The 26965-nt window shown below is 36.2% G+C and overlaps 2 protein-coding genes across 3 annotated transcripts in view; one reads left to right on the top strand and one right to left on the bottom strand.

Moving 5' to 3' along the window:
• Positions 1-20816, top strand: RPE (ribulose-5-phosphate-3-epimerase). 2 transcript variants are annotated; one of them, XM_074298818.1, is made up of 6 exons: positions 1-232; positions 4678-4757; positions 10019-10158; positions 10570-10704; positions 11752-11838; positions 18798-20816. In XM_074298818.1, exons 1-6 carry the CDS (start codon positions 111-113, stop codon positions 18918-18920), a joined length of 687 nt encoding a protein of 228 aa, XP_074154919.1. In that variant the 5' UTR covers positions 1-110; the 3' UTR covers positions 18921-20816. The 2 variants fall into 2 exon arrangements, with proteins under 2 accessions (XP_074154919.1, XP_074154920.1); XM_074298819.1 differs by having other exon boundaries at positions 73-221.
• Positions 20817-20922: 106 nt separating this feature from the next.
• KANSL1L (KAT8 regulatory NSL complex subunit 1 like) overlaps positions 20923-26965 on the bottom strand; it is a 157545-nt gene continuing 151502 nt past the window's right edge. Inside the window, 2 exon segments of the mRNA XM_074298817.1 lie at positions 20923-22647; positions 24125-24302. Coding sequence (XP_074154918.1) covers positions 22417-22647; positions 24125-24302 — 409 coding nt within the window. The 3' untranslated portion in view covers positions 20923-22416.

The following is a 26965-nucleotide window of genomic DNA, read 5'->3' as shown; positions in this document are numbered from 1 at the left end:
ACGCGATCTGGAAGGAGAGGAAGGGGCGGAAGAGGCGGAAGGGGCGGACTGGGCGGACTGGGCTTTCCACCTTCTCTGTGATTCGATCGTCCCGGGCACCTGCACCCACCATGGCGTCTGGTTGCAAAATCGGTCCGTCTATCCTCAACAGCGACTTGGCCTGCCTGGGGGCCGAATGCGCCCGTATGCTGGATTCCGGGGCCGACTATCTGCACCTGGATGTAATGGACGGGTAACTTCGCCGGGGAGACGGGCCGGGAAGGGTGTGGGGCGGGCTGCTGCTGCACGCGCTTCCCCGGGAGGCTTGGGCGGCAAGCGAGGGGCCGGGCGGGCCGAGGGCCGTGACCGCCCCGGGGTCTTGGTCCCTCCTCGGGCTTGAAGGGGTTGGGCGTGCGTCCGATGCTCTCTGACCGGTGCGTGCTCTGGCGAGAAAATCTAGGCCCTGAGAAGGGTGCGAGGCAGGGACACGGGCCCCCCGAGCTCTGACCCCAAGTGCGGGGCTCGCCACCCCCATTCCCTGTTCTCCCGTGTCTTTTCAACTAGGACAGGTGATAACTAAGGTGACTAAAAAAACCTACTTAAACATTTTTTATTCGAGGTCTCGTTTTAGACACTGGTCCTTTGATTTCTTTACTAAAATGGAAACCCCCTGTGCCGGTACATGTCACTTTCTCCGTAACTTAAATAGTTGTCAGGCTTTACAGTCTGTCTGATGCTGGACTTGAAATCTAGCTCTTCTGGTTCCGAGGTCAGCTTTCTAGCTGTTGTACTGCCACGCCTCTCTTTATGAGAACTAAGTCCTCTGGGACAACTGCTTTCACACTTTCTATACCATGCTCAGGTTTCTTGTATGTTATGTGTAGTGAAAGTATAAAAAATCCTCACTAATACCAAGTCTATTATTGGTTTCTATCTCTTTGTTTTTCTTACTTCACTGACTCATGCTTACCTGAACTGACATAAGGACAGCTTTCTGCTGTTAACTTTTTTTTCTGCAGTTTACCTTCTACTCAGGGGAGTTCAACAGAAGGTGACAATTAGAGAAGGGATGTTCTAAGCACAGGAGAAGGACTTGGGGAAGGACAGTTAAGGGAACAGAGTATTCAGGTTTGATGTAGCTTGGGAAATAAGAGATAAGGAATTTGTGTTTTTATCAGCAGACAGAGGGGCTCTACTGAAGATTTTTTAAGAGAATTGACAAGATCCATGTCTGCATAAGGAAGATTATTTTGGCAGTGATATGAATGATGGGTAGGTGGGAGGAGTGAAAAGAGAAGACTAAAAACCTGTTAGGATGGTATAGCAATAGGTATTTAACAGTCTATATTCAGTAAAAATAAAATGAGTAAGCTACTTAATAAGGATGCTATATTGCACCTTCTTTCAAATACTCAAAATCTTTCAAGTTTGTCCCCTAGCAATTAATGCCATTTTTTACATTTCTTTTTGAGTTTGTAGAAATTTTTCAGATTTTTCCTCATGTTTTCTTTTGTCTCAACTTTTTGTGAAGCTTCCAGAGTACTTCCACATTTCATTTGATCTTCACATCTATTCAGTTAAGTAATTAGTACTATTCCCATTTCAGTGAAGGAATAAATAAAAAAGCATTTATTGAGTGCTTACTGTGTGACAAGCTGAAGGTGATACTAAAGTTCAGAGAAGTTGTGACATTCATAAATATTGAACTGGGCATTAACTCCTATAATTTAACCCAGTTTGCTAAATTCTGGGGTTCTTTTATATCTTGTTACTTTCCCACGTTTAGTTGGTACTCTTTGGTACTTATATACAAAGTAATTTAATTTATTTCATTGTGGTAAGAGCTTCTTAGGTGGAGGGTGGATCACTGGATACTTGTAGAACCAGAAGTAACAAAGGCTAGTCTTAAAACAACTGTTTAGAAGACTGAGGCCACAGGAACAAAAGATTGCTAAAGGAAGATAGACTTGATAATTTAATACCCAAATGCTGTAGTATTGTGTAAAACTTACGAAAGGAACACAGTTAAAACACCAGCCATAATTTTGCAATGTGTTAGTTACAGATAGGTTTACTCTGGGGGAGAGGAGAAGAGATCTTTGTTTTCTAATCTGACTATAATTTTATTTAACATTGACAGGTTTTCTGTTGTTGGGTTTGGGTTTTGGGGTCTTTTTTGCTAGGGATGGGAGGAAGGCAATGTTTAAACCCTCTGCATTCCTTATATCCAATTTTTCCATCTTGTCAGTTTTACCTGAGTTTCTATATTGTTACTGTGGTTTTATTTCTCTCCTAGGTGAACTGTCTTATTTCCTTTCATTATCCCATATACCATTAAAACTTGGATCTCTTTAAGTCTGTCCTCTCTATCCCTTTCATCCATATGCTTTTCCAAACAGAAACTTAAGAAGTTTCACTGATTTACTGGAAATATAAGAAAGGGGTGTGTGTGTGTGTGTGTGGGTGTGTAGAAAATATGAAGAAGACAACTATGTATATATATGTTATATGAATTTCACATATACACATATATGTGAACTTCATATAATGTATATAAAAAGCTTTCCAAATCATCCTTAGCAGGAGTAAAGGAAAATGTTTGATTTTTATCATTTTGGAACAAGAGTGCACTTAACTAAATTTGAAGGGATCTGGGTTCAAGTCACATCTCTACTGATATACTATATAGTGCAACCTAAAACCTTTTTTTACTACTTTTGACTTGCTAGGGGAGTTGAGAGGTATATGAGATATCCAGTTTGTTTAGTTATACAGCAATGAAACTATGAAATGTCAGTGACATAACTTAAAACAGGGAACTAGCAATTATATTTTTATCCTAACAGACCTATGAAAGAAAAAAGGGATCAGAAATGTTAGTTGTAATTTTAAATACTATTGCTACATGTTATACTTTGCAAACTTGTTTGACTTCATCATAGGATTAGGAGTTTCTAAGATGTAAAGTGAGGATTTTCCAGATAGAAATTCTTTTACTTTTGACTAGTAAACAATTGAGTATTGCTTGTTCAGTGGGGTAAAAAATTACTCCAGGTGAAATTGAGAAGAGAAACTCAACTAAAGTCTTCTGATTCTTCTAACTTGAGGAAAATCTTTGTTTTTTCACATTCTTCAAATTCCATTACTTGGAACTTTTAATTCAATAACATCTACTAGAATAGAATGTATACTGACAGTGACATGACAGCCTAGCTAGGTCCAAAAAGACACATGATGGAATTGACCATAGAGTGATGTATTTTTCAAATGTCATCTATTAAAGATGGCCTTGGGTAAGAGAACATTCAACCCCCTATCTATTCTCTGTTGAATTTTTTCAGCAAAGGGAAAGTATTCTTTAGCCACTACTGGATAGAAGGGCCAAAAAGTGGGCTAGTACTTATGTCATGACCACTGATTAACCATACAAGAGCCACCAGTTACTATAATCTTTTAATTACCATGTTAAAATTTATGATCCTTTGATTGTTCCTGTTTTTTGGTCTTTTAGGGTTATTGGTTTAAAAGGAAGAAAGAAAAAAATGAAAAATCTTCAGAAATGCTAATTATAAAGTATATCCATTGAATGTATCTATTTTGACCTTGCAAAAGAAAATTTACCTGAAACCAGTACTAGACTTAAGTTTCTTTAGCCTGAAGATACCATCATTTTCCTTTTTTTTTTTTTTGTCTGTGTATTGCTTGGATGTATCCTGGTAAATAATATTAGTATTTAATGAATAATTTAAACTGAGAGTCATTGACAACTTTTTTTTTTTTTAATAATATTCCAGTATTCCACTGAGGTGAAAGCATTTTTTTATTAACAGGTTGAAAACACTATTAGTAAAAGTGGGTCAAGGAGTGTGCCTATTTCTTACACAAATTTAGAGAAATAGGGCCTGGAATCCAGTACTTTGTGCTCTTACTAATATACTATTCACTGCTTATCCTTATCTTTTGTTCCAGAGGGTAAATAAACTTAGGAATACTTAGTTAACTTGAAAATCAATACTGCTGGGGTAGTCTTAGTGACTCAATCTGTAGATTGCCAGAGTTTGACTTTGGAACTGTCCATGAAGCTGTTCTTAAAATAATCCACTTTCACCACTTCAGCTGTCTTGTTTTTTTGCTTTATGATGTCCAAATTCATGTCATTAACTATATGCTTGCTGAATATCTTACCTGACTTCATTGATACTCTTTTGGAATTGAATATCAGTCAATGAGGGGGGTATAGTTTATGGTCAAAAGTTAGCATTGTTTTTGGAAGCAAATATGTAGGGATCCATATTTCTATATGGATGACACATGCTTAGAGTCAGCATGATAGTATACTTGGTTGTTAGCATGCACAGTGGACTCCAATTCCAGCTGTCGCACGAACTAGTTAGTCCACAAGCAGGCCATCTCACCTTTCTGAGTTCAATTAATTTTGTCCTTTTGAAGAAAGATTATTATTGACTTGCCTGCTTTCTCCTGAGTTTTATTAGATAAGATGCTTTATTTGAGAGAAAATACCCTAAGAATGTAGTCTGTTTCTAAGTGACCATTGTTTTTCTAAATAGAAGTACAATAAGCATGCTTAAATTTGCTTAATATTGACATTGTAAACTATTCATCTCCAATGTTTGCTGTTGAAATGTGAAGGAAATGAAGTTAATTCCAATGAAAAAACAATTGTTTTTTGTTTTGTAGGCATTTTGTTCCCAATATCACCTTTGGTCACCCTGTGGTAGAAAGCCTTCGAAAACAGTTAGGTCAAGACCCTTTCTTTGGTAAGTAGTAACAAAATGTTAAACACAGTGGTATAGCTATTAAATTATAGGCAAAACAATTTGCTTCTATATCCAATATAATGGGGGGGGGGTGTGAAGGATTGTTATTTCATTTCATATACTTTAATGGTCTAAATTTTGGTTGTACTCTCCCTTAAATCCAGCCTTTATAAAACCTGAATTGACTTGAAAGTTTTTTCTTGTATACCTCTGTTTTCCACCCTTAAATAATGTCTCCTATCAGGAATGCAGCCTCTGAGGTTGTATAGACCTGAAATTTGCAGTGCATTGCATTTTAATTTCTTTTAAATGTAAAATTTTAGGATTTATTTGCTATTTATTTTCAATTGTATGTCCAGAGTAGCAGAGTAGTTTTTCTGTTCTTCCCTTACTTCTTTCAGGACACATTTCTTCTTTCCTTCCCCCAATTAAAGGATACAATTCCACCTTCCTTATTACTACATTACTATATAGAATACATTAATGATTGTTACCTATCCTTTTTAGAGTTTTTATCTTATTCCTCAGGTTGCTGACATTTAAGAGCATCATCTTTTATGGTTTTAAATAGCTCAGCTGGATTTCCATCACCTCTGCCAGTCTTATTATTAACAGTGCTTCCTAAAGCCTACTTGATGTCCCCTGAAGAATGGGTCTAGATTTGTAACCATACCATTGTGGTTTTTTGTGACATTAAGATCTTTGTTGTCTCAGACACCTATCTTGTCTAAAAATATCTCCTTGTCCTATCAGAACTACTAGGTTGCATTCACCTTGTCTCTAATCATATTGTATTCCAGAATACAGGTTGAATGTGAGCCTGCTAGCAATTTGATTGAAGGGTTTGTTTGATTCTTCCGAGGCAGCTAATCATATCCTTGTAGAATTCTTTTTATTTGTATTCTTGCTATCTTACTATAAGGTCTATGATGATTGAAAGGGTTCGAAAGACATAGTTTCTGAGTAATTTAATCATTTAATTAATCATGCCAGCATATTATTAATCAAAGGATGGTCATTTGGGTATCTCTTAGACCAAAAACAGTGATGGCAAGCAGGCTTACAGTTTATATGCCCTTCTAAGAGTAGATATTCTGTGAGGACCTGAGAGTGACATCATATCACCCTTGAACAGAGAAACTCTAAATTTAGACCAGCTCCAGCCTTGGACTGTCCTGGCAACAGGATCTGTTTCCACCCCCTATTTTGGAGTTGAACACTATGGACTTCTCCACCTTAGAGTAAATTTCTTATAACACTCTTGTAACAGCTGGAATTGGATCAGACTAGTATTGAGAAAACTTAATTCAGTTTCATCAGTAATGTTCATCTAGGTGAGTTTTTAAAATCTTAGAGGAAAAGAAAACTCTATCTCCCCAAATTATTGTTTATTAATAATTATTTCAGGTTTTAACTGAGGTGAACTTATTGCTAGCAAGCTCTGGGCAGGGAGCAGCTAGATCGCACAGTGGATAGAGCACCAGCCCTGAAGTCAAGAGGACCTGAGTTCAAATGTGACCTCAGACACTTAACACTTCCTAGCTGTGTGACCCTGGGCAAGCCACTATTAACCCCAATTGCTTCAAACACACACAAACAGAACTGGGCAGATAAAATGTAGAGGTTAAATGAAAATAAAATGTGATTCCTACACATCCCCCTTATCTAATTATCAAGTTTAAGCAGCGGAAAAGACAACATGAGATGCTAAGAACTGTTGGATTTTTAGCAAAAAAAATCCAACAGTTTGTAATCTAAATGTGAGGCAGCATGTTGGAATAGAGAGAAAGTGCCCTGTGATTCAGGAAGAGCTGGTTCCAAGGCCTCCCTGGGGTCCATGTTAGCTCTGTGATCTTAGGCACCTCACTCTCTTGCCCCAAGCAAGTCTCTGAAGACTAAGTTCTTTTCTGCATTTATAGAGAAGTTCCTCCTTATGCAATAAAAATAGTATTTTTTTTTAAATACCAAACCTTTAAATATGAGACCTTTGTACATTGGTGGCATACTGCTGTAGGAATTGAAATAATCCATATTAACATTCTTGCTGTAAGCAAAACTAGAAAACAAAGATATTAAAGCTAAACTAAGCATGGGCTGCAGACTCTAGGAAGCCAGAAGCATTGTTGGGCTGGTGGTAGACTAATATTTTGAAAGAAAAATATGACCTCACTGAGGGACCATGTAGTCATATGCAGGGGATTCTGAACCTCAGAAAAGAGAAGGAAAAAAACTCCTGCAGAGTAGGAAAGAGACCTACACAATTTGAATGATCAAGGAGAGAATAAAGGATTGATTGGCGCATCAGCAAACCTTGTGTTTTGAGAAGCAATAAGTGACGGCTTGCTAGACTAATTGCTTGTGAAAAAGTCAATATCTTCTTACTGCTATGAAAAAGTCAATATCTTCTTACTGCTATTCCCAAGTTTTCCTTGAGTCAGAGCATAAATAGATTTTTTTAAAGTGTCTCTACTTCCTTGCAAAAATGGTGTGGGGGATGGTGACAGAGAAGGGGAAAGGCATTGTTAACAATCTGGTAGGGTCAATTGAATGATAGTTTTATTGTGCTCTTAAAGGCAAAAAGAAATTGCATTGTTTGCAGTTCTTAAATATAGGCAGAAAATGCCACAAGAACATAATTCTAGCTTTATATACATACACACAATCTCTTGTAGTGGTTGGGGGGAGCAAAATCCTATTAATAAGAGCACCTCCAAACCAAGTAAACATTACATAACAAGTATTTCTTTTTACTTTACCCTACTTGAAGGCATTTACCATTGCCATAGTCTCTTAATTGAATACCTTGCCTTAAGTTTCTTCCTTCTCTAATCCAGTTTTCATACAATTGCCAAATTGACAAGCCAAACATACACAGGTGTGACTGCAGCACTGCCCAGAAAGTTGAAATGGCTCCCTCTTGCTTCTAGGATAAAAATGAAGACATATTTTAGCATTTGAAGTTTTTCTTCATATTACTTTTCTGTGTGTATTCTACAAACTTACTTGCTACTTCCCATTTATAACATTCTGTCTCTTGCTTCATTGCCTTTGTGTAAGCTGGCCCCCATTCCTAGAATGCTATCCATTCCTGGAATATTTGATCTCTGGGTCTTAGAATACCTAGGAGAACTCTACAAGGCCTGCCCCCTCTGAAAATCCCTCCCAACCTCTTGAAAATATTTTCTGTTCATTTGTATGGGTAGTGTCATTCTCCTATAGAATGAAACTTTTGTTTCTATTTCTAGTATAGTGGATATATATTGAATTTAATTGCCTACAGTGATTCTTCAATTCTAGCTATTATATGTTAGAAAGGAAGATGACAAACTGAAAAATGTCTAGGGAAAGGTAGCTAGGATAGCAAAGAGCCCTGGTACATGTCATTTGAGTTCTCATTTGAAGGACCTAGAGATACTAAGATTAGAGAAAGGTGGGAAGAAACAAAAAACTATGTGGAAAACTGATTAGATTTTGTTCTACTTGTCTCAGGACACAACTAGGAACAATAATGATGAAGAAGCAATTTTTTTCTCAATGTAAGGAGGGAAAAATTTTTTTTTTTGGCCTAAAGATAGAATGGACTGTTTTAGTAGGTGTTTTCCCATGCTATCTTCAAGCAAATGTTGAATTGTAATGTTCTCTCTAAAATGTAATATTCTTTCCTTGGGGTCTCTGGAGGCAGCCTTCGTTTTAGTTCAGTAATCACCACAAGTGCAGCCAGGTGTCCAAATCCTTTATTGTCTCTTTCCTAGTCTTATCTCTTTTCCTTCGGCCTGGCTAGCTTTTTTATAGTCCAGATCCTTTATTATCTCCTTCCTGGGGCTGGGCAACTTTCTGGAGAGCCTTTCAGTCTGGCCTTGGTTTTGAGAGCTTGAGCTCCCCGCCTGCCTTCTCTGGCTTTTGAATCTCCCTGACTGAATCCTGGCTGAGGCTCCTCAATTATATGTGCTCTCTTATCAAATGTGTGAACCTTGTAGAACTATAGTACTAAGTACATGTACTGAACTAGAGAACTGTTAAGCACCAGGCTAAATTAGATAACTATTCCGCTCTATCAATTCCACTTACTTAGTACCTTGTAAGAATCCTTTGTTTCAAGGTCAGAGTTGTGGCCCATAACATTGAATCACTATTTTTGTTTGTAGAAGGGTATGATTCAGATTAGATGTCCTCTTGGCTCCTTTACAGTTTTGAGATTCTGTGTTAGAAAGGTGGGCATAGTGAAAAATCTTATAGTGCATCCTTAAGAAATAAAGAAGTCAGAGAAATGTAAATAACTGAGGTTTATAGCCATATGTCATAAAAAGTATTCTTCAAGGAATTAGTCATATATCTCTGGTGAGCACTAAATATCCTACCAAAAAAGTAAATATCTTTTATCTTAATATATGAAGAATTACTGATGTGAGAGTCTAGAATCAGTCAAGTTATTAATGCAATATCAGTACAAAAATAGAACAAAGGATAAAAATGAGAATGAGGCATTTACATGTAAAAGAGCTCCAAGCCAAAAAAGTCATTGGCTGATAAACAAATGAATAAGGTAAAAATATTGACTTTTATTGTCATCAAATCTTAGAGCAGTTATAGTTTTAATTAGCCTAAAGTTCTAAAGAGCCCAGCAGCTGCTTCTTGTAGAAAGCTAGTAATTTGTTAACTGGAAAGACATCAGCTTGAAATATTAACTCATTTGAGTAACAGTTATGAAAAAGTGTAGTGGAAGATTATCCATGTTGTTAGAGAATAGTAAGGAGAAAAATGAGCCCACAAAAAAACTGATAAGAAGATGGAGGTTTTATTATTTTAAGAGCATGAAACCAAAATGGAATACAACATATTCAAAGTAGAACATATTTTCCATATTTATATAGCTGTGATAATAGAACTGTACTTTTGGAATTCTAACATCTCAGTACTATATAAGAAAGTGGAAATAGTATTTAGGAAAATAAAGCTAATTAAAGCAGTTGGACTGAAGTAAATACACATAAAAGAAATTCTGCTGAAAATTGCACAGATTTGAAAACCATATATCTGTTTTCAAGATATGTCAGAAAGTGAAGGATATAAGGAGTGAGGGGAAAAAAAATTCATCGTTATCCCCCATTAACTGAGGTAGCATCAGGAGGTATTAAAACATGTTTAATAGTTTCTGCTTAGTATTACACAAGAGCATTTAGTAGGTAGAATTTCAAATTGATTGGGAAAATATAAATCAATCCAGTCTCTTTGTTCATACTTAATTTTGCTATTACTTTCAGACATGCACATGATGGTTTCTAGACCAGAACAGTGGGTAAAGCCAATGGCTGTTGCTGGAGCAAATCAATATACCTTTCACCTGGAAGCTACAGAGAACCCTGGAGCACTGATTAAAGATATTCGAGAGAATGGCATGAAGGTAGGAAGCAATGTCTGCTTTGTTTGGTACCTCTCCTACCATTAACTAAGTACAATCTTGGGCATGTCACTATTGAGCTAATCTTTAGATTTCCTCATCCATATAACATTCTCTGATTATTTCTTAATTCTTTTTCAAACATAAATATTCTAATGACATTTCTCAAAAATTACTTCCGGAAAGTGTTAAACATGAATACTTTTTAAGTTTCTACTTGCCTTCATTAATTGATATATGTTCCCAAATAGTAAGAATGCCACTGGAGACTTTTAGTTGGGCCTGTTTATCCAAAACGTTATCTGTGTAGTTGGAACTTGTTAGCCTCAGAAGACTTGTTTTATGTCTAGCATATACTGTTGATAGAAGATGAGGGTAATGATTTATAGACTAACATGTATCCTCTTGTCTTAGGTTGGTCTTGCTATTAAACCTGGCACTACTGTTGAGTATTTGGCACCATGGGCCAATCAGATAGATATGGCCTTAGTCATGACAGTGGAACCTGGGTTTGGAGGGCAGAAGTTCATGGAAGATATGATGCCAAAGGTAATACAGGGTGTGATGTCCAGATATAGCTATTTATCTGTGTCATGAAAATCAGCAAAAGGTTTCTTTTATTTCACAAGTTTTGCTTTGTCTTTTTTGTGAATATTAGAACATTATCCTCTTTGTTGTTGCTTGTCATTTTGGTTGTACACTATTGCTGAGTCTGTGACCTCACTCTTCTTATTATTCTTTTAGTCTCTTCTCTAAATATAGATATCTAGTTGAAACTGTTCCTTAAATTCAACCATATTTGTTTCTTCATTATCATCATCTTTAGGATGCACGTTTTAAAAAATCCAGAGGAAATGAGCAGTAGCCTTCACCACCCTTACTCAAACCCACCTTTCTTCCAAATTCTTAACTTTTCCTTATTGAAGACACCATGTATCTGTTGTGATACGGGAGCCACCTGGCAGTAGCTGCTGGATGTCTAACTCAGACCTGTAGATTCTCTTCATTCAAGGAGACTGAGAGGCAATTGTGTTCTCTGACCTCTCTTCTCTTCTCTTCCCTCCAATTTATGTCATTCCCAATCCACAAGGAACATCTGTGAAGGCTGCTTTGCAATTCCTTCAAGTTTATGATTCACAGTTATGGAGGCTCTAGGAGAATTAACTTGCCCCTTCACCTAGGCATGGTCCTTAATACTTATCATCTTTCCATTCACTTAGATTCTCAGCTTTGAAGTCATTCTGAACTCTTTATCCTTCTTCATCTCCCATAAGTGCTGAATTTTAGCAATACTTGTGGCACTTAACCTTGGAGTTATCTTCAACTCTTCAAAGCACTATATAGATGATAAGTATTATCTTCAGTTTTTTAAAGAAGAAAGTGTTTTGCAAATAATAGCAATTTAAACTTATCTCTGAGGGATTTCCAAATTGATGATCTCCATATTAAACATCCCCTTACATAAATAGGACATTTTGGATTATTTTTCCATAGGATTTTAATACTTGCAATTTTTTTCCTAAGATTTAAATAAAATAAAATGACTTTTTGCAAGAAATTAGGATTCACAGATTTTTTTCTTGTCTTTATTTCTAGGTTCATTGGTTGAGGACCCAGTTCCCTTCTCTGGATATTGAAGTAGATGGTGGAGTAGGTCCTGACACAATTCACAAATGTGCAGAGGTAAGAAGCTTCCCAAAGTTCCTAGGCAAAATAAATTAGGAATTCTAAAATTCCTAACTATGACCAAGGGGTAAGGCAAACTAAACTTTTAGGGCAATTCAATTTTCCTATTTTCTTTTCCAGATTGACTTTGGCTAGACAATACAGTCTGGAGTTTTAGTACAGCAAAGTTAGAATAGTTAGACCAGCTACCTTAAATAGTGATGGGAAAGCAAATTCATCTGAGCAATATTTTGGACAATCATCTCTTGTCTTGGACCCCAAGGGAACCATTCCCATGGACTAGATTCCTTTCCCACATTTGTTGCTAAAAAAGAAGGCATATTATAGTGCAAGTCTTTAGGTGTTTTTCCTATGAAAGCAGAAATTATGTCTTGCAGATAATGATGACACTTTCATCATGGCTTCTCTCCCTCCTCTCCCCCCCAAAAGTGTGCATATTTATGTATGTGTGTATGTGTATATTTGAAAATGTATTGACACTTGTTTTAAAAATCAGTCATTTCTAGATGTCCTCCTGTCCATCGTACCATTTAAATCTTCTTTATAACATCAACCAATGGTGATTTCTTTTGATGGATGTTACATTCTGAACCTTTCCCCTACCTCTTCCAAGTAGAAGAATGATAAATTTTGTTGTTGTTCTCTGAGATTAAGACTGCTTGTTATAATTGTTCATTTTTCCTTCCTTTTTAGTGGTTCTTTTCACTTTTTTTTTTTTTCCCCTGAGGCTGGGGTTAAGTGACTTGCCCAGAGTCACACAGATAGGAAGTGTTACGTGTCTGAGACCAGATTTGAACTCTGGTCCTCCTGAATTCAGGGCTGGTGCTCTATCCACTGCGCCACCTAGCTGCCCCCTCACTTTTGATATCATGGTCATGGTTTATTGTTTACTTGGTTTTTACTCTTTTTTTATTTTGATTAAAGATACACAAAAGAGAATACATATATCATCACCAAAGCAAGCATGCCTCTCCTTGAAGAACCCTTTTTAAAAAAATGTTCTTGTTCTTGAACTGTTCCCTTTCCTTCACAAAAGAGAATACATATATCATCACCAAAGCAAGCATGCCTCTCCTTGAAGAACCCTTTTTAAAAAAATGTTCTTGTTCTTGAACTGTTCCCTTTCCTTCACCTACTCTATCCAATCAGTTGCAAAAGCCTCACAGGTATTGCTACCTAGGATCCTATTTCTCCCCACATTAGTGTTTTATAACCTCTTTCCTAAAATATTGTAGTAACTTCCTACCTGGTATCCTCTGCCCTTCTCTTCAGTGATTGCACCCTTACCTGAGTGAGTATTCACTATCTCTATCTCCATCTTCAAGAATGCCTAAACCCCTTATCTTAGCTTATTTAGTACTTAATCTATTGGCTTTCTACCTTGTCCTCTCCTTTCTCTTACCAAACCCTATTCTTTTGTCTCTATGGTGACCTTCAGTTTCTTGACCTCTTAGTTGCCTCCCACACCAGCTCTCCTGTAACAGCCACTCTCTCTTCTTCCCCAATTTGATTCTTAGTGAAGCAGTTCACCTGTGCATTGTCATTTTCCCCCATTCTCTGACCCACTTAATCTTATCACCAATGTACTCTACTCGGTCTCAGCCTTTGCCTCTCATCATTCTTAGCTTTGGCTTCTACACACATGCTACTGGATATAAGTGGTTTGAAAAACCACACAACTATTCTTATTGTGTCCACTTCACATTTCTGTTACATCGCCTCAGTTGGGCCCTCACAGTTTGTCAGACAAATTTTCTTCATGGTGGCTTTTCCAAACCTTTTCATTTCCTTCTCAAAACCTCCCCATGATTCCCTTTCCTTTAGTCTCTTAGCTGAGAACTTTTTCTTCAATTTTATATTACAGAAAAAGTTGAAACTGTTTACTGTGTGTCCCCTTTTTTCTTCTTCTATTGGTCAAATGTCTAACTACTTTCCTTCACTCCTGTCTCTTACTCCTTAACCAAAGTCTATGTCTCTATAAAAGCAATCCCTCCCCATTCCCTTTTCTCAGCTCTATTGCCCCTGTCATCCCCACTTTTATTTAGCTTGAATCTCTCTGTGACTCCTGTCTTCAAACATTTCTGTGTCTCCATCCATCCTCTATCCCCCTTATCATTCTGTATCTTTTCTGTGGAACATTTTGAAATAGTGTACAAAAGATGCCTCCACTTTTTCCCCTTAACCCTTACAATCCCAACCTCATCATCCCAACAAAACTGCTCTCTCCAAAATTATGAATATTCTCTTTAATTTCCAAATCCAACAGCCATTTTTCTCTCAGTCCCTTCTTGATGTCTCTGCAGTGTAGGCTTTGATGCTTGGTGACCTTTTTTTCCTTGATGTTCTTTTCTCTCTAGGTTTTTGGGTAATACTACTCTGTACTGGTTCTCCTATGTATTAAAATTGTTCATCATTTCCCTTTGCCCTGGAACCTTATCTAAATCATGCTTTCAAACTGTAGGGATTCCAAAAGGTTCTATCCTGGGACCTTTGTTTTCCCTCTTTGTACTACTTTACTTGGTGATCTCATCACTTCTCATGGATTTAATTAACATTTCTGTGTTAATGATTTTCAAATTTGCCTTTCCTGCCTTAACCTCTCAGCTGACTTTCAATATCATTCTTCTGGCTGCCTTTCAGACGATCTCAAATTAAATGTCCAGTAAACATCTTAAACTTAACATGGCTACAGCTGAACTCATTATCTTCCTTCCCTAAGCTCTTCCACCAATTGCATCTTCCATATTACTGTCACAGAACACCATCTTCCTAATCCTCCCATCTATCAGCTGAGGTGTCATCCTTGATTCCTCGAAGTCTCTCACAATTCATATCCAACATTTTGTTTTTTACCTTTGCAACATCTCTCAGATGGGCTTTTTTCTCTCCTCTAATAGTGTCACCATGTTGACACTCTCTCATCAGTTCACTCCTGGACTACTAAAATATACCATTGGTGAGACTCAAGTCTTTCTCCATTACAATCCAGCCTCCATCCCGCTACCAAAGTGATTTTCCTAAAGCACAGGCCTAACCTTATTTTCCCCCAGTCAGTAAATTCCAGTGGCGCCCTGTTGTTTTCACAATCAATATAAAATTTTCTGTTTGGTTTTCAAAGCCCTTCATAATCTAATCTCCCTACCTTTCCACTTTCCTTACACCTTACTCTCTGCCATGTATCCTTCCATCCAATGACATTGTCCTCCTGACTGTTCATAACCAAGACAATCCATCTCTCTGCATGTTTTTTGATCGATCTTTCCGTCCCTAGAGAAAAGTAGGACAGATGCTCTGAAAGAAAAAACAATGGAGTCTGCATATAGTAAAGCAGTGAACTTGACTAATTTTTGGCAAAACTTCGAATAGTGTTGTTAAAGACATGGATAGTGGGCATCTAAAAGAAAAAGTGGTCATCTAGCTAGTGGAGTTTCATTTAGAACAAGTCTGTGCCAAACTAACTTTCTTTCTCTGGCAGATTTCCTAAGTTGGTACATTTTAGGGAATGTTGAAGCTAGTTTACTTAGACATCAGGAGAACTTCTTATGCCATTCTTGTGGGGAAAATGGAGAGATGAGCTAGGCAGGTTGATTTGGAGCTAATTGAATGACTAGGCACAAGAAGTAGTGATGAAGTTTTTCCAGAAGAAGTTAGTCCTGTGGTGCTTAGTGACTTTTAAAAGTATATATTGTTCTGTCAACGGCCTTTTATTAGTTATTCTGTGTCAGCTGTGCTAAGTGCTGAGGATACAAGTAAACAATGAAATAGCCCCTGCCAAAAAAATGAAATAATTCCTGCCCCAGAGGTTGTTCACATTCTAATCACTGAAAAAGAGCATAACTATATACAAGCATATACAATAGAAAAGCAATATAATTGTGACAAAGGAGAACACTAGCAGCTTTTCTCCATTGAAAAAAAGCTTCATAGGGAAAATGGCAGTTGATCCAAAATAAGGGATTCTAAGAAGTTAAGCTGAGGAAGGAGTGCATTCTACGTTTTTGGGTACAGCCAATGCAAAGGAGCAACAAGGCCAATCTAACAGTAATACAGTGTGTGGGAAACATCTTGCTGTATAATGATGTTGTAAAGGTAAGTTAGTGCCAGTTCATGAAGGCCTCTAAGAGTTGAACAGATCTGTTTTTATTTGATCCTAAAACCACTGATTCTGATTAAATAAAGGAGTGACATTCTCAGATCTGCATTTTCAAAAAATCAGCTTGATGTGGAATATAGGTGAAAATGAGGAGAGACTTTAAAAATACCAATTAGGAGGCTTTGGCAGTAGTCTAGGCAAGAGGTTATGAGAATCTTAAGGTGAGGGCTGTGTATGTATGAGAAAAGTAATGATTCAAGAGTTATATTAAATATTAAATTATAAATATATATAATTATTATATATTATTTATATATATTTATATATATAATTAAAATATATATATTTATATATAAATAATTTATATTATATATAAATTATATAAATATATAATTATAAGTATTAAATTATAACGTTTGTGAATTGGTTAGATGCAATGAGTTGAGAGTTGAGGTACTTTGTCTTTGAATCTAGGTGACTGGAAGAATTTATGCCCCTGGAAGAAAATTTGTAAAAGAGGAAGATGGTGAATTCCATTTTTAGATAATTTAGATGATTTTAGACTTGATTGATAGATGTGTGAGTCTTCTGAAGAGAGGTTATGACAAAACCCAAAGTAGCTGATATATACAGTATTAGAAAACCTAACAGCGGAAGAAAAATTGATCCAGGTCAGAGTTTTCAGCTAAACTCCTAGTTAAGACATTACATATCAACAATGAACCAACAGTGGAGCCTAAGGAGCAGTCGGTCTAGCAGGAAAGCCAAGTGAGAACCTAGAGAAAAGAGGAGAGGATGGACAGCAGCATCAGATGCTCCCAAGAGTTGGAGAATTAAGGATTGAGAAAAGACTATGAGAATTGGCAGTTGAGATCACTGGTAATTAAGGAGAGAGCAGTTGTAGTTAATAAATTCAGTTAACATTTAATTACTTTTAGTCAGATGGCCTGTAGAGTTTATGAGAAAAAGAGGAGAGCAAGTAGAAAAGATATATGTGGGTAGATAGCTTTTTCTAAGACCAAAGGTAGAAGAATATAGTTTTAAGTAATTGGTAGTAGGAATATTCTTAGCATTGAGAAAATTCCCAAACAAAAGGAACAAACAGTATGAGATTGGTCATTACAGCAGGGAGAGGATCATTGCAAGGACAATCTGGAGAAGATGGGTGGAAAAGATGATTCAGGGAGTGTTAATTTACTTTGGTGGGAAGAGGCCTATCAGAGACTGGAAAAGTGGAATAGGGAATGAGAGATGTCTAAAGATTTTTGAGATATAGAGAAAGGTACGAGAGGGACTAGCCTCAATATTTTCTCAGTAAGGTGAAATGTGAGGCAAGTGGAAAGGGTAAAGAGAGGGATTGTGTGAACATGGGATGAAATAAATTAAAGAGTTCAAAGATTGCTGAGGACTGAAGAAAGAGTATGGTGTAGAGTTAAATTGGCTAATTGTAGATTTGAGTTTGAGAAAGAAGGATGGTAAAGCTAAGAGCAGATGAAATGAATTAAGGAAAGCACTGAGAGAGGGGTTAGAGGTCCATCCTAGATAGGATGAAGAATAGGTTTAGAAATTCTCTTAGGAGAATAAGGCCCTGTTAGGCATGTGTACTTACTGTACTGTTAGGAGCACAAGAATTGCCAAGGACAGAGATGGTAAAGCCCTATCTTCGAACAGATTTAAAACTGGGAGCAATAGCTAATATATAGGCTGACAGGATCGAAAAGACATAGACTAATGTATTTGATTGAATATAATATGAAATTCAGAACTTACATTTGGGTTTAAAAAAAATCAGTGTAGAAGTCAGTATAGTTAGCTGTATTTCATGTAAAATCCTTTTTAATGAACTGCATGGCCATCATTCAAATGTGATACAGCATTCCAAAAAGCTGATGTAAACTTAGGCTAAGATATAGACTGAGAAGAGGCCAATAGTTCTGCTAAACTTTCTTGTAATCAAGAAGGCCTCATGTAGTATTGGGTTTCATACTGGAACGGCTCCCTTTATCACCTCTGACTTGGACTATTGTAATAGCCTTCTAATTGGTCTCCTGCCTCCAATCCATACCTTCCTCAAAATATTCCTAAAATATAGATTGTTGGCATTTCACTGCTTATGAAGCTAGAGTGGCTCCCTGTTGCCTAGGATTAAATACAGACTCTTGTTCTGCATTTAAGTCAATTTATCTGGTTCCACCTGTCTTTCCAAAGTGATTGTGTATTAATGTGTTATTAATCTTCATGCCTTTAATGATTCTCCTCTTTAACTTCCAAGAAATGGAAATGTCTTATATTTACTCATCTGTGCACATTACTTCTCCTAATGGTATTTAAGTATAGAAGAGTAGAAGGTATTGGAAATAATTGAGGTTTAAAGTTTGTTTTTAATCTCTTTTATGGCAAATATGAAATCTCATACACAAATTTCATATAAGATTCACATACTTACCAAGTACATTATTGCGTTTTATATTTATTGGAAGAACTTCAAAAGTTTTAAATTCGGGAGCAGCTAGGTGGCGCAGTGGATAGAGCACCAGCCTTGAGTTCAGGAGGACCCGAGTTCAAATCTGGTCTCAGACACTTTTAACACTTCCTAGATGTGTGACTCTGGACAAGTCACTTAACCCCAGTCTCAGGGAGAAAAAAAAAAAGGATTAAATTCATCTTGAAGATATTTGTTTACTTTTGAGATTTTCTTAAATGTTTATACGGTGACTTTTTTCAGATAGTTAAGGGAATATTTTATATCAATTCCAGTCTGTTAGATGCTGAGGTTGATACATTCATCTTGTCTGTTGTGAATTCTTATGTTCCTTGCTCTTTTTGTGTACAGTTGATTAATCTCAGTATTTCTCTCTTTCAGGCAGGGGCTAATATGATTGTTTCTGGTAGTGCCATCATGAGGAGTGAAGACCCCAGATCTGTCATTAATCTCTTGAGAAATGTTTGTTCAGAAGCTGCTCAGAAACGCTCTCTGGATAGATGAGATTTCCAAACAGCTTTACTCCTCGTGCCCAGTCCACCTCCTTCTAGACCAGTTTTTTCAGCCTCATTTTCACCTGGCACACAAGAACACAAGCTCAAGACTCAGGCCACTGATGTTGTTGGGGATGTGATACCAGTGTCTATCCTGAATAGTTTGTCTTCATTTTGTTGACTTCAACATAAACACAGATATGCTGAGAATGGAAATAGCTACATATGTGACGACTACTAGGTTTTTTAAAAAGAGATAGGAATTAAATTTTCATGTGGCCAAAAAACAAAACAAAACAAACAAACAAAAAAAAACCCCACATCGTTTTTACTGGAAGACTTGGTTTTTATAAAAGGAATATATTATGATGCCTTGTCCTGAGTTTAAAAAGCCAAAATGCATCTCAAAAGCAGAAGAAAAAAACCCAGCAGCTGCTAACTTTAAAAAGGACTCAAATGGGTAATACTGCTACTCTTAAGAGAACTGCATCATTATAAAAAGGTTTGCATTGCTTATTAGTATTCTTTAGGGGGAAAAAAAATGTCCTTTTGTTATCATCAGTTGATTTTTTTTTTTTTTTTTTTTTTTTCCATATCCAGTTTGTTTATATGAATCAATCACTGGGCTTGATTTCTTGGGAGAAAGATCCAAACTCCATGCTGTGATTAGAATGAGATTGATTCCTTTTAAAAAGTTTTATCTCTTCCCACTCCCTCTCAGCCATCCTCTTTATGCTTCTCTTGACCATATTTTCACGTGACTAACCACCTACTTGTTCTCCTAATAGACCAAATTACACAAACCATTCCCCTTTGTTTTCTTTCACTTTCCGCCTACTTTCACCTACTTTGGAACTAAATTAAGATGAGTGAGGATAATAATGTTTACAAGAGTTTATTTTTTATACATTTAAAAAAATTTTATTTCTGGCTGTTTCACGCCTATAGCAAAATATGTTCAATACTTGTTCCGAGTGTCGAACTATCTCTTTCCAGATCAAAGTTTCAGAAATACCCTCAGAGGGTCCTTCAAGTACCTGGGTCCAAAAATACAGGAGTCAGACAAGTCTTTCTTGATGACTGTCCTCAACTAGTCACAAAGAAAAAACTGGTGGGAACTATTCCAAATGACTTTAATCGACCACTTGTTGGTTATACTAGTGCCAACTTGGATAAGAAATAATTTCATCTATCTATGAATCTAGAGTATACTTAAATCTTGCAGACACTCAGGTACTTCTTGCATCCCGAATCTGATTTAATTCATCTAATACTCTTAAAAGAAGTAGAATAGTTATTGTCTCCACTTTACAGCTGAGGAAAAGCTGTAATTCATAGAGAGCAGGTTACAGTATTAGACAGTGGTACCTGTACAGGAATTTGGAGTCAGCACTTGGGTTTGACTTACATTATTCCTCATGATGTTGACAAGAACTCCGAGTCCTCTTCTGGGGTCTCACAGCCCTAAATGCATGAAGTTTGATCTTACAAGAGTATGTCCGACACTTATTTTTTTTTACTTCTAGTGGTGGTGGTGGGTGGTAAAGATGCTGTGATCCACCAAAGCTTTAGTTTTTAACTACTGTGCTTAATCAGAATGTAGATAATAACTGTAATGATTGCTTCAAAAAAAAAAAAAAATGGGAGCAAAAGAATTTTAATTAACCTCAGGTTGAAATTAAATTTTATGTCATTCATTGAGGTATATTTACTGTAAACAAACACGATGTTGATTGAATGAATACTGTGTGGTGGGGCCTAGGCTTGCAGCATTTAAAGTATGTAGTTTTTTTGCTTTTTTAAATAGGACTTTTATCTTGCTTTGTGTTTTGGAAAGCAGGAAATGGAAAATTTTGAAATAATTTCACAAAGGAAACCATTGAAAATTAAATTGCACTATCATCAAGCTATGTTGTTTTGAAATTTTTTCCTTGATACTTTATATATCTGATGAAAGAGTGATTAGTATTGATCGTTTCAGTATTTTAATCACATTCACACTACAAAAGACATATAGAAATAACTTTAATTAAAAAACTTACATAGAAGATCATGGTATCAGACATGACAGCAAGATTCAAGTTTAATTTTCTGGACAAACTTTGTGTTTGTGAGGCTTTTGTTTTTGTTTTTCTTTAAAAATAAATGTACAGTGAAACCACAAGCAGAGGTTTGTCAGTGCTGAAATTTGACTGAACTAATTTCTCCCTCCCCCCCACAGGGTCCAGTATCAGTTTCCAATCTCTGACAAAAACTGTGTCAAATCACAAAAACTAGGCCAGCTGGCCAGTGTTAGTTTAGTGCATGTGGGTACTACAACTTGAAGCAATAGCTTTTCCTTGAGAAAAAAAGTGATTTCTATAAATTGTCCTCAACTGTTCCACACAGCAAAATTCTAGTGGTATGATAGCTTGCTTAAAAAAAGGATTCCATTTAAATGCATATGATTTGGTATAAATCTGATCGGCCCTCATTTTAGAATAGAAGTAGATATGAATGGACAAATCATCACTTGCTTTTAAAGTGAGATGTAAGGAATCCAGAAATTCATTAGCCAGGAATATAACAAAATAGTATTTTTGAGCTAATACTGATGGTTATTTCCCTTTCCATGAATTATTTTAAATAAGCATATTTTAAAGACCCATTTGGGTTCTTGTAGCACAGTGAGAATGGAGTAGTAAATATAGGTGAAGCCAAAGTTTAATATCTTAAAGACATGGTGTCTTAATGTACCAATTAAACTCTCTTTGGAGTGAACAGAAAACAGCCTGTGGTGTCTAACAAATCGGTGATTTAAAAATAAAAGACTATCTCATTTATATATAAGAATTTTATAAAGGACTTCCCCTTGTTAATGGTAATGAAATATATATAAAAAAAAAATAACTCCCCCATAGTTAACAATCTTCAGAAGTCTATATTTAAAATCTTTTTGTGTTTATGTATCTATATAGCTAGGTATTGGTTTTTATATCCTCAGGGTTATTCATAATGTGTATTTTAAAACTGAGTTGGTAGACATAACAGTACTTTTAGAATATGTAAGGCAGTTTGATGAGTTCAGTGTTTTTGTTTCTTGTATGTTAAGAAAATAAAAAACCATTATGCTATAATCTGACACAACAGAACCATATAGTACATCTTAGAAGGGGGGAAATTATCAGTACCAAAAAGCAGGCATTTGACACCAGAATTCAGGAAATAATTAGGTCATTTTCTTGGTGTCAATGATCTGGCCTTGCCTAATAAGATGAAGTGATTATTGCACCTGGGGTCTGAAGACCAAAAGAACTATTTTCTCTTGTGGTTCACGAAGGAAAGAAAGTGTCATTTTTTATTTTTAACCTGTCTTTTAGCAAGAAAGATTAATACATTACATGCAGTTTACTTTAATGCATTGGAATTGTGGGTATTCTTTTGTTGTTGAATAGGGTTGAGGGAGAGGGGCTTGCCTTGTTTTCTCCGGTTTAATTAGCTTTCTTAATGAACCACTAAGTTCCCTGTCACCTATTTTTCTTTAGACTACTGAGTCCTAGACCAGGAGGTTTGCAATCTTCTAGTCTGTCTACTGATTGCTTTTTTGGAGGATGACTGTGATCTGACACAGTGCTACAGAAGACTTCACCAGGGAAAGTTGTGCTTGGCCTTTCAGTCTGATAGGTTTTTAAATCTTGGCACAATAAGGCTACCTCTTCATCCTTCAGTGGAAAAGCCCGTCGTTCCCACCACACTGACTGAAAAGCAAAGGGAAAAAAAGAATGATTTTCAGTTGAGCGATAACTAATTATGTATAAAGCCTTATGTCAGATTTTACAGACCTATTACTAGGTTTTTTTGATTAAGGAAAGATCAACTACTCCAGGCAAATATCTGCTGATTCTTGAATAAATACAAAATGAAGCAAGGAAATATAATTGAATGTGCCGGTACTCCATTACATCAGGTCAACAATGTAAGGCTACCTCAGTAACATTTAACTACAAATACTGAATCTTTTCTTTTGGAGAGCAGGAGCTGCAGGATATACTCATTTCATAGAGCACATGGTAGTGGAAGTGGGAAGTTGGGGTGCAGTTTGTTGAGGATGTTCCCATTCCTGATTGCACCTTTATTTCTGGGTTTTCATTACTGTGCTACTCTTATCTTATGAGGAATTGGAGTTCACCTATTAAGAGGTTTTTCTCTATTACCATTGAACATATATATTACCTTCCCATATTCCCAAGCAATTTATTTTGCATGAAATGGAAAAGAGTTTATTATATAGTTGAGACCTGAGCACAAGAAACTGCAGTGTCCTTCTCGTGGGTTACAGATCAGTCCCCTAGGGGAAAAGACTCAAACATTGTTCATTTTCTCCGTGTGTCACATTTTATTAACTACTTCACCTCTGCACCTCTTGGGTTTCTTTTTCCTCTCTTTACTTAAAGCAGTTTTATTTTTATTCTCCCTAATAAATTGGATGGCTGAAAGATAATCCTTTCAACTCCTCTAGTAGGAAGATTAAGCAGAATGTTATATCTGTTATTTGGCATTGGAAAAATCACAAATTAGCATGTCTATTATCCTTAGTCACTATGCTTGTTGAAATCAGTCTGTCCAAGGAATTCTGAAGCCCTTTCCAAGTTTTTTAAAAGAGAGGCAATATTCACAAAATTCTGACTTGTTAACTTTTCTTAATAAATCACTAAATTCCCAGGCATCTTTTTTTCTTTTAAACCAGGAGGTTATAAACTTCCAGTGTGTCAGATTGCTTTTTTTTGATACCAATAACATTTCACATGCAAAGAAATCAAATTTCAGAAAATTTAATTTTTAATTACTAAGGAGAAGCCAGTATGGTTATAGTAGAAAAGAGCTAGCTTTAAAGCCAGGAAGATTCACACCTCTGACACATACTAGCTTGACCCTGGACAAGTCATTAAAAATACTTTGGGCAACTCTGCAACCCTAGAAGCTACATAACTGCAGTGGTAGAGGTTTCTCACTTAGGAGTTCTCTATCTTAAAGAAATAATGTGTAGTTCTAGTCTTCAAGTTGCTTAGGTAACCAGTAGCGGAACCAAATATTGGACAAAGCTTGTGACTTCCTAGTTCACACCATTATGAAGGTTATGACAGAAGTTTGCATTTTCTACAAATACAGGTTAAAAAAAAAAAGTATGGTAAAGTATGCATTAGCTTAACATCTTGCTAGCAATGTGTTCCCTACCTTGGCTTCTTGATTTTTATTTAAGAAAGGTGAGGCATCCACACAAAGGCCATGCATTTCAGAAGGAAACTCAAGGACAGCTTCAGAAGCACAATGTTCAACAGTGTTAACATCACTGTGATTTTCTTTTAATAGTGAATCTTGTCCTTGCTGCCCTTCAGCATATTTGCCATAAGATCTAACAGGAAAATAAAAACCATTATTACAAATATGATTTATAAATTAGTCCCTTCACTTTATATGAAGCAAAAAATTGGGCCCATAGTTTAAAAAGACAGACAAGGGATCTTATAGATTTAATATGACTGGACAAAGTAGTCTTCCATAAAGATCAATTTGATTACTACAGTAGAGTCATCAAGCTTATATTAAACAGTGACAACTATGCAAGGAAGATAAATGTAGGCGGTGAAGTGCTATTCAAATAATTCCTTTTATTTTTAGAAATGGTACATCTCGAGGTGATTCCATTAAACTGACCTCACATAAATTTGCCAGTACAGTTGGGATAAGGGCTTCTTTACTTCAGGACCCCAGACACCATCTAGTCTAACACATACAACAAACCTAATTCCTTTGCTCCTGTTTCTGATTATACTTAGAGAATTAAGTTCACATGACACCCTTTCAGTACTGCTAAGTAGCTTTCATATTTCCCCTAAGTCTGACTTTCTCCAGAATAAAACTAGGTAGCATTTATATAGTGCCTTAAGGTTTAGGAAATGCTTAAATATTTCATCTGATGATTGTACATCTATAACTTATATCAGATTGCTTGCTTCTTGGGAGGAGAGGGTGAAGGAAAAAAACAAACTCAAAGAAATGAAAGTTGAAAACTACATGTAATAAGAAAAAAAGTAGTATTAAGTGAAAAAACCAATTCCTTCTCCCTCAAAAATCTCATTTGATCTCCGAAACAACTCTCATATGTTTTCAGTGCCTTTCCTAAAATATGGTATCTCGAAATGAACACAATATTTTACTCATTACCTAAATATATAGTCTAATAATAATCAGTAATAAATATACCTTTTCCTTAAATTTTTCTAAATTTATCCAATTTTTTGATGTCATTTCATTTTTTCAAGTGCTTAAAATTATACTGAAACTTTTTTTTTTTTTTTAATGGCAATTACCTGACCCCTATTGCCTGGCTCTGTGTTCCAATGATATTCTGTTGCAACGACACCCATGAAGGGCTCAATTCATATCTTCCTCTACACCGCTGTAGGGATAGATCTCTAGGCTGTGGAGAAAGATGTGAATTGAGCCTTGTACATGCTAGGACATCTCTTGGAGTGAGTGTTCTACAGCAAGGCTGGACATCTTGAGACCTAAACAAAGGAATATGTTTTTAGTCATATTAATAGATGCCACTAAGATTAAGTAAAAGTGACTGGTTTCACATCATATAATGAACTATGAATATGAATACTCTTTCCATACCTTGGCTATATTGAAAGGATCCTGTTTACCAAATCTGTACCTTTTTGTAGTATGTCAAATGTAAAGTTCATTTTTATATAAATTTCATAAACTAATGTCCATTTGAGTTGTAATTGAAACCAGTCTTTCTAGATTATGGTAGTTCGGTGTTAAAAGATTTTCTTAAAAAGATATGATGAAACAGTAATATTCATATACTTTATCAAGCTCATACTTTTTAAAGTATTAATGGTTATTTGAAATAACTTATTTTTAGGAGCCAAGATGGTGAAGAAAAGGGAGGGACTCACCTGAGCTCTCCCAAATTTCCCATCAAACAACTTTAAAATAATTCCTCAAAATGAATTCTGGAGTTGCCGGAGCAACAAAAAGATGGGGTGAAAAAATTTCCCAGCCAAAAAAATGTAGAAGGTTGGTGGGAAAGACATGTTTCTTTGCAATGAGAATTGAGCAGTCCAATGTGGACAATGTCTAGCAACACAGCAGGAGGCCCCAGGGGCAACTGAATCATCATCAGCAGCAGCTTCTAGAACTCTCAGCCCGAAGAAGGGAAAGGGTGGACAACTGGAGATTACAAAAGTCCCTTTGCTGGCCCTAGATGCAGACTATTTCATAAGTCATACAAAGAGCTGGGTCATGGTCCCAAAGTGAGGAGCAATAGCCTACCAGAATTTGAAGCTGTAAGAGAGCAAGAACCTTGGTTATTACCCTTTCAGTTAAGACTGCTTTTATGGTCATTCACAGACGAGAGTAGAGGCTAGGTGAGGAATAAACACCTTGGAAAAACTGAAAACTTACAGATCTCCAGAACTAGCTTTGAAAACAGCTACATAAAAAGCCTGAAGCTTGGGATATTGGGATAAAGGAACCCAATTTTAACTTACAGGAAAAAGATCAGAAAGGTCAGTAGGCTGAAAAATGAGCAAACAACAACAAAAAGAAACTGACCATAAGTAGCTAATATATTGATAGGGAAGATCAAAATGCACACTCAGAAGAAAATGAAGTCAAAACTGCTATATCCAGAATCTCCAAGAAAAAAGTCTATTGGTCTTAGACATAAAAAAGGATTCTTGAAAGAGCTCAAAAAAGATTTTATAAATCAAATAAGAAAGGTAAAAAAAATTGGGAAAAGAAATGAGATGCAAGAAAATCATGAAAAAAAGAATCAACAACTTGGTAAAATAGGCACAAAAATAATGAAAATAAACACCTTAAAAATGGAACAGGTTGAATGGTTTTTTAAAAGTCACAAAAATTCTTATTAGAGAAGAACTTAAAAAGTAGAATTGGCCAATGTTACACAAAAAGTTCACTTAAGAAAAAAAGTCTGTTCTTTTGAAATGAGTGAGCAGAACCAAGAGAACATTGTGATGATCAACTGTGATGGACTTG

This window comes from Sminthopsis crassicaudata, chromosome 3 (assembly GCF_048593235.1).
Source record: "Sminthopsis crassicaudata isolate SCR6 chromosome 3, ASM4859323v1, whole genome shotgun sequence".
Lineage (NCBI taxonomy): Eukaryota > Metazoa > Chordata > Mammalia > Dasyuromorphia > Dasyuridae > Sminthopsis > Sminthopsis crassicaudata.
Note: the sequence above shows the minus strand (reverse complement) of the source record. Positions and strands in the feature narration are given on the sequence as shown.

Coding starts and splice junctions, on each gene's coding strand:
- RPE (XM_074298818.1), top strand. CDS start 111: ATGGCGTCTGGTTGCAAAATCGGTCCGTCTATCCTCAACAGCGACTTG. Junction 10,159..10,569: donor TTCGAGAGAATGGCATGAAG/GTAGGAAGCAAT, acceptor CTCTTGTCTTAG/GTTGGTCTTGCTATTAAACC. Junction 11,839..18,797: donor CAATTCACAAATGTGCAGAG/GTAAGAAGCTTC, acceptor TCTCTCTTTCAG/GCAGGGGCTAATATGATTGT.